At 47.7% G+C, this 7,500-nt stretch overlaps 1 protein-coding gene across 1 annotated transcript in view; it reads right to left on the bottom strand.

The window, feature by feature from the left end:
• Positions 1 to 7,500, bottom strand: part of sox5 (SRY-box transcription factor 5) — a 101,738-nt gene that overhangs the window by 9,455 nt on the left and 84,783 nt on the right. The window contains exon 10 of the mRNA XM_048268511.1: positions 3,350 to 3,527. Coding sequence (XP_048124468.1) covers positions 3,350 to 3,527 — 178 coding nt within the window. The remainder of the gene's footprint in view (positions 1 to 3,349; positions 3,528 to 7,500) is intronic.

Below are 7,500 nucleotides of genomic sequence, written 5' to 3'. Positions count from 1 at the left end.
TGTGTGTGTGTGTGTGTGTGTGTGTGTGTGTGTGTGTGTGTGTGAGTGTGTATGGTGGGGGGATTCTTGACCCGATGCATGAATGCTTATAGCAGTTGACTGACAGACTTCACTCAACCAACCACACACACACACACACACTCACACACACACACAGAGGAAGCAAAGGCAGACACAACATGACCTAGATAACCGGAACTAAGACAGCCCCAAAACCTAACTCCTTGTGTTGTGCATTGACAGAGAGGGACAAAATGAGTGAGAGAGGGATAGAGAGAGGACGATGGAAGAAAAGAAGGGGTAGAGAGAGGGGAAAAAGAAGAGTGATTGGCCATAGAGGTCATAGTCTGTGACGGCTCATCATGAGGATGAAATGAGTGACAGTCATAAAAAGAGAGTGGGGGAATGGAGAAAGAGACAGGGAGAAATAAGGGATACAGAGAAACAAGAGAAAGAAGGAAATGGAGAGAATAAGGTGGGGAGGAGAGGCATACAAAAAAAGAGAGAAGGGAGAGCAGAGTTCGAAAGAATGATGGAGAGAGAATAGAGTGTGACAGAGAGAAATGGATGGAAGGGAAAATGTGTAGAGACAGAGCAAAGGAAGAGAAGATGGAGTGATGGAGAGAGAAAGAGGGAGAGAAGAGTGACAATGAGAGATGGACAGAGAGGAGGAGGGTGTAGGTGACACAACACATCAGTTAGAAGAGCATGGGGACAAGAAGAAAAGGTGACATGCCCTCGCATCAGTCTCTTTCACACACACACACACACACACACACCCATCGCGTGTCTGGCCTTGACCCCTGTCACAGAGTAGGAGCAGATGGGAGTCGTAGTGGTCTGAGCTGAAGCGACTCTAATTGGGATATATGAACGGCCCATCTCAATATGTTCCAGAGAGTTCCTGGGGAGAGAGAGAGAGAGAGAGAGAGGAAAGAGAGAGAGAGAGAGAAAGAGAGGGGGAAAACTTATACACTATAATCCATTTTTCAGAACAAAAAACATCTGGGCCATGAATCCACTAATCTGTTATTAAATCCTGGGATTTGTTGAAAAACACTGAGATTAAAGAGAAGAAGTCTGAAAATGGCCAACTGCTGGGTGCCTGTGTATGTGTGTGTGTGTGTGTGTGTGTGTGTGTGTGTGTGTGTGTGTGTGTGTGTTTATGTGTGTATGTGTATATGTGTGTGTGTGTTAAGACACATATGCTTGTGTGTGCCTTTATTGTGGTATTAATTCAGGTTGTTTGCCTGTGCCGTGCTGTGTGCTCGCTCGTTTAAGAGGCTTGTCTAATCTCATCTGTGCTACATCCTGCTTGTCACAGAGATGCTCGTTCACTCGTTCCCTTCTTCCCTCTCTACTTCGCCTGCTTGTGTCTCCGACGCCATTCAACGCCAGCGCACAATGCTTCCCAAGCCCACCTCAAGCTTTTCTCCCTCTCTCTCCCTCTCTCTCTCTCTCCCTCTTTCTCTCTCTCTCTCCCTCTCTCTCTCTCTCTCTCTCTCTGCCAACAATGTTTTCTCTCCTTCCTCTCCCATCGACAAGGGAAAAGCAAAACAAAAAACCCAAAGGAGCACAATGCAAGCCCTGCGGCATCGTTCAGACAAAGACGAGGAAGAGCCCAAAAATACACATCAATCAGTGCTAACCATCGAACAAGTGGCCAAGCTGTGGAATGTGTGCTGCCTTTCATTTAGCTGCATAGAGGACGCACACTGTAAAGGGAACACGATGTGAGAATGTGTGTGGTGTGTGTGTGTGTGTGTGTGTGTGTGTGTGTGTGTTTGTGTGTGTTTACTCAATAGCATATCTTCTGTGAATGCATATATGTGTGTTTATGTGTCTGTGGGGTGTGTGTGTGTGTTCATTGTGACAGTGTGTAGTGAACTCAATAACACATCTTTTATATGTGCATGTGCGTGTGTGTGTGTGTGTGTGTGTGTGTGTGTGTGTGTGTGTATCTGTGTGTGCAGTAACTGTGAAGACGCCCCACTTATTGCACAACGGCCTAATTTATCTTGTTGAGCATCAGAGCAGGCATGTGATAAAGACTCATGAAGACATGTTAAGGACCATAATCACATCAGGCAGCTATGCATGCTTTGTAGTAATTACAGTATCTGTGTTGCAGCGCCCGTTCTTACTGTATCCTGTGAGCTTTTTATATTAAAGTGAGTGAAGAGCATAAAATAAGGTAACATTTTACAATTTGACATACACAAACGGATTTTTATATTAAATCAAGTGGGCGCAGAATAAAGGGTAACATTTCATACACACAAACATAAGAAACATACACAAAACAGCTCAACAACTCATATGTCAGTGGCATGCAGTGATTAGAATGGTCTGGTGCTTATGTCAGCTTATGTACATACTGTATATGTGTGTGTGTTTGTGTGTGTGTTTATAGGACTTGTGAGATACTTCCCCAAATGAGCTGACACTGTATATATGTGTGTTTATGTGTCTGTGGGGGGTGTGTGTGTGTGTTCATTGTGACAGTGTGTAGTGAACTCAATAACACATCTTTTATATGTGCATGTGCGTGTGTGTGTGTGTGTGTGTGTGTGTGTGTGTGTGTGTGTGTGTGTGTGTATCTGTGTGTGCAGTAACTGTGAAGGCAGCCCCACTCTATTGCAATAAACGCCTAATTTATCTTGTTGAGCATCAGAGCAGGCATGTGATAAAGACTCATGAAGACATGTTAAGGACCATAATCACATCAGGCCGCTGTACGCTTTGTAAGTAATTACAGTATCCTGTTGCAGCCGCACGTCTTACTGTATCTGCGTAAGGCTTTTATATTAAAGTGAGTGGGCGCAAAATAAGGTAACATTTCATTGACATACACAAACAGATTTTTATATTAAATCAAGTGGGCGCAGAATAAGGGTAACATTTCATACACACAAACATAAACATACACAAACAGCTCAACAACTCATATATTCAGTGGCATGCAGTGATTAGAATGGTCTGGTGCTTATGTCAGCTTATGTACATACTGTATATGTGTGTGTGTTTGTGTGTGTGTTTATAGGACTTGTGAGATACTTCCCCAAATGAGCTGACACTGTATATATGTGTGTGTGTGTTTGTGTGTGGGTGTGTGTGTGCGTGTGTATGTGAACTGTTTAATGGAACAGTGTGTGTAGTTGTGGGTATAGGTGTGTAAGGGCTGTGTTTGTGCACACTTATGAGCTTACAGGCCTAGTGAGGTAATTGCCTATGGTGTGTCTGGTAATTGGTAATTAGGTGGTGTGTGTGTGTGTGTGTGTGTGTGTGTGTGTGTGTGTGTGTGTGTGTGTGTGCATGCATGTGAGCACATGGGATGCGTGATGCTTACCTATGGAGCTGACCCGGGCGGTGGGGCCTCCGGCACTGGAGGGGGCGCTGCTGTGCTTGAGGAGCCCGGAGCCCAGCTTGAGTGAGGGGACCTGTGGGGAAGCGGGGGAGGTAGGTGACTTGCTCTCGGCTGGCTTAGACTTGGCGGACAGGTTCAGGGGCTGAGCAGCGCCCTCTCCCTGCAAAAAGCAAAACAGCAACTGCAGCGGTTTGGATGCCGGCCACCTAACTCTGTTCTGTTGTTACCCCCGTGAGACAGGTGATGGGGTCCGGGGTAGGACCCTTAGGGTGGGTGGGGGGGGGGTGGGGAGCTACTGTATGGTTGTCACGCTAAGCTATGTTGGGGTTTTATTCATCAATTCTGTATGACACAGAAAACAGGCCATGCAGGGACACCCACCAATCTACTTTATTTTTCCAAACTTTGCTGGTTTCATTAGGACAACACAGGAACAAGCATGCTCAAACACAAATACAGCATGCAGTCACATTAACACAGACACACACACACACACACACACACACACACACACACACACACACACACACACACACACACACACACACACACACACATACACTCTCTCTCTTTTTCTCTCTCTTCTAATCCCCTTCTAGGACCTCTCCCTTTACTTTCCCTGAATGCATGTGCTGTTAGACACAACTAATGTCTGAGTTACCAATGAGCAATAAAACACGCATGGAATCATAGATGCCTTCCTCATTTCTGTCATCATCCCAGGATTTAGGCCACTATAGGATACGACAGGCGCTCACCCACCCCCTCCAAATTCAACCTACACAGAGCTACACACACACACACACACACACACACTTCTAACTCCATTAACTGGCATCAACTGCTGTGGTGACTCCTCCCCTGCTGACGGCATAATCAGGTTACAGGAAGTGAGGTCAGTCACATGACAAGGAGAGTGGGCCACAGGGAGGCAGCATGGCAGATGTGCCAGCTTGTGGTTCCAGAACCAGAACCAGTCTGGTGAGAATGCTGGTGGAGGATGGGGGGGGGCAAGTCTGTTCCTATACTACCAGTAGGGAGCTTTACTGGTACCTCAACTTCCCCCTTGATTACGTGCAACAGGGGAAGATGATCAGGGTGCAGGTGTGAAGCCAATCATGCCTACTTGTGGATGAGAAGGAGCCAACATGCAGGGCGATCCTGTCAGCAAACAAGATCTGCCAAAAGCCAATAAAAGGCGCTAACGCGCTTAGGTGCTAAAGTCCTGCTGGGGCCAGATGCAGTTGGAAGCTCATCTCTCCCCCACTCACTCCTTCTCTACCTCCCTCCCCCCCCCCTCTCGCTCTCTTTCCATCTATAGGCAATGCCAGATTGGGCACCTTCAGCAGATGCTGGCATGACTCGATTAAGACCTTGCCACCCAGAGCAGGCAGACCTAACAGGATTGCCATCATTAAGAGACAAACGCCGGTGTGGGGGGTTGAGGTGGGGTGGGGTGGGATGGGCTGGGGAAAACAGCGGGAAGATCTCTTCATTGGAAGACAATGGGATGCAGAGAACACCCAGACATTCTGAAGAGGATTCCGGAAAGGAGTGAGACGGAGAAAAGCTCCGGAATCCTCTGGAATCCTGACCCCCATTGTCTTCCAATGAGGAGAGACGTAGAGAAAGTGAATATTTGTTACAGATAATTCCCTCTCACTGTCTCTCCTATTCTCTCTCTCTCTCTCTCTCTTTTCCCAATGCCCTGAGCTATTGTTCCAGCGGGCTTTCCGGAGGGTGAAATCCTCGGGGTGGGAATGTGGCCAACAGCAGCAAAGGATGACGATGGATCATCACACGCAGGCCCAGCCAGAGGGAGGGACCACAGGGAGGGGAGGTGGGGGAGGAGGAGCAGGAATTAGCCCTGGCTGAGCTGAGATCAGACGCTCCACTTTGGGGGTTTCAGGGGCCCTCCGCCTCGACTCCCTAACGACCAGATCAGGGACCAGTGGAGGGTGACAGTCGAGAGGGGCCGAGATCAGGATTATGGGGGCTAGGGAACTGATTCAGGATCAGTCATTTGAGAGAAACACCTGCTAGGGGGTGCCTACTTTGGATGCCTGCTGTGCAGCTGTGGCCCAACTGGTCAAGCAAGTGGTCAGCCCAAATGACCACAACAGCAAGACCCTGGCTTTGATTTCTTGGGAGATTGCTGATGAAGATGCAATCTACAGCACTGTTGTTCTACACCGTATTATATGGTGAGCCCCTTTGGGCAAAGGCACCATATCTTATTACATGTCAATGACATAGTAATAAACATGATACAATATCTATGTCCTCGTTCTGCCTGTTGTAAATGACTGAGGGGATGGCTTGTGAGCAGGAGAGTCATTTGTCATGAATCTCAGTGAGGACAACATGTCTTGAAAGTATTTTAGTGTCATTGTTAAGTTATGCGTCTAAACTAGACGAAAGGACGCTGCTTCTTAACAACAATAAAATAAGCTCACCCACACACACACACACACACACACACACACACACACATCAAAACATTTACATGCAAAAGAGAACAAGTTTGTGCATGTGTGTGGTTTCAGGACTAATTTCTGCCCAAGGTTCTCTCTGTTTCCTACGCACAGCAAGGATAGATGCAGGGCCCTATTTGCCCTGCTAGAGAGGTGTGGTGCCCACGTCAGTGCCCATGTAATAACGTCCCCATACTAAGCAACTAATCTACTTCCTGTTGTGTGCAGCACAAACTGGCAATCTTAGTGTCAGGCTGATTCAGACTTACTGAGACTTTTAAAGAAACTCCCTACAGCCTCTGTGACTTGGTGCTAGACACCAAGGCTTGGATATGCCAAAGGTTTACTCTATGTGTGTGTGTGTGTGTGTGTTTGTGTGTGTGTATGTGTGTGTGTGTGTGTGTGTGTGTGTGTGTGTGTGTGTGTGTGTGTGTGTGTGTGTGTGTGTGTGTTTGTGTGTGTGTGTGTGTGTGTGTGTGTGTGTGCACCTGAGTGGTTTTGGCTCCCAGGGTAAAGCACTTAAGGAGTGTACGCCTGAGTCCAAACAGCTGTCACACAGCAGCCGAGCTGGACCGCCAGGGAAGGGGACAGAGGGCCACTGAAAAATGCATAGTGTGCCTATCCCATACAAATGATGCCCAGAGAGAGCGTGGGAGGGAATCTGTGTGTGTGGGGGGGGGGGGGGTACATGTGAGAGTGAATGTATTTGTGTGTGTGTGTGTGTGTGTGTGTGTGTGTGTGTGTGTGTGTGTGTGTGTGTGTGTGTGTGTGTGTGTGTGTGTAAAAGACATGAAGAGGGAGAAATGGGAGGGAGTCACAGCTATGCTGAGTGAATGACCAGTAGCCCTGTCTATCTGAGAAGCGAGACCATGGTCACTCAGGTATATGATGACCATAGTGTATGTGTGTGTGTGTGTGTGTACTAGTGAGGTCCACTGGGGGCAGTGTGTGTCCACTGAATAAGCCCAAGGGGAGTCTTCCTCTTAACCCCGCCACATACTGGTGTGTGGGCAGAGGTCACGCCCCCCCGCTCTCCTTTAGCCATATGTATGCTAATAAGCCAGGGAGACAGGGACCATGTGTCAGAGGGGCGACATGGTGTGTGTGTGTGTGTGTGTGTGTGTGTGTGTGTGTGTGTGTGTGTGTGTGTGTGTGTGTGTGTGTTTGTATGTCGGGGATAAATAAGGGCAGTCGATGGCCTGGGTGTGTGAAGGTCATTGTGGGTCAGAGCTCATGATCTAAGCAACTCTGAACTCTGGGTGTCTAATGAAAGAATAAAGTGTGTGTGTGTGTGTGTGTCTCTCTTCCTGTCTATCCATGTGTGTGTGTGTGTGTGTGAGTGTGTGTGTGTGTGTCTGTGTCTGTGTGTGTTTGTGTGTGTGCTTGCACGCCTTTCAATGCAAACACATTTCAAGTCAATTTCTCTCTCTCTTCCTGACAATATTTCAAGACTGAACAGTATATGAAAATGCACGAGCGAATGAGAGGAGGGTGAAAGGAAGTGATGAAGAAAGAGAGATGGATGGAGGGATGAATGGGAAAAGAGGACAGGAGAGAGGGTGAAGGGAAGAGGCCATGGAGGCCACATCACTAGGGCTGCTAAGGAACATGCCGACACTCCTGTGTCCATTACGGATGACACAGGGCTGAAATAGGTTT

Source organism: Alosa alosa, chromosome 17 (assembly GCF_017589495.1).
Source record: "Alosa alosa isolate M-15738 ecotype Scorff River chromosome 17, AALO_Geno_1.1, whole genome shotgun sequence".
In the NCBI taxonomy this organism is placed as follows: domain Eukaryota; kingdom Metazoa; phylum Chordata; class Actinopteri; order Clupeiformes; family Clupeidae; genus Alosa; species Alosa alosa.
This window is presented reverse-complemented; position numbering and strand designations above follow the sequence as displayed.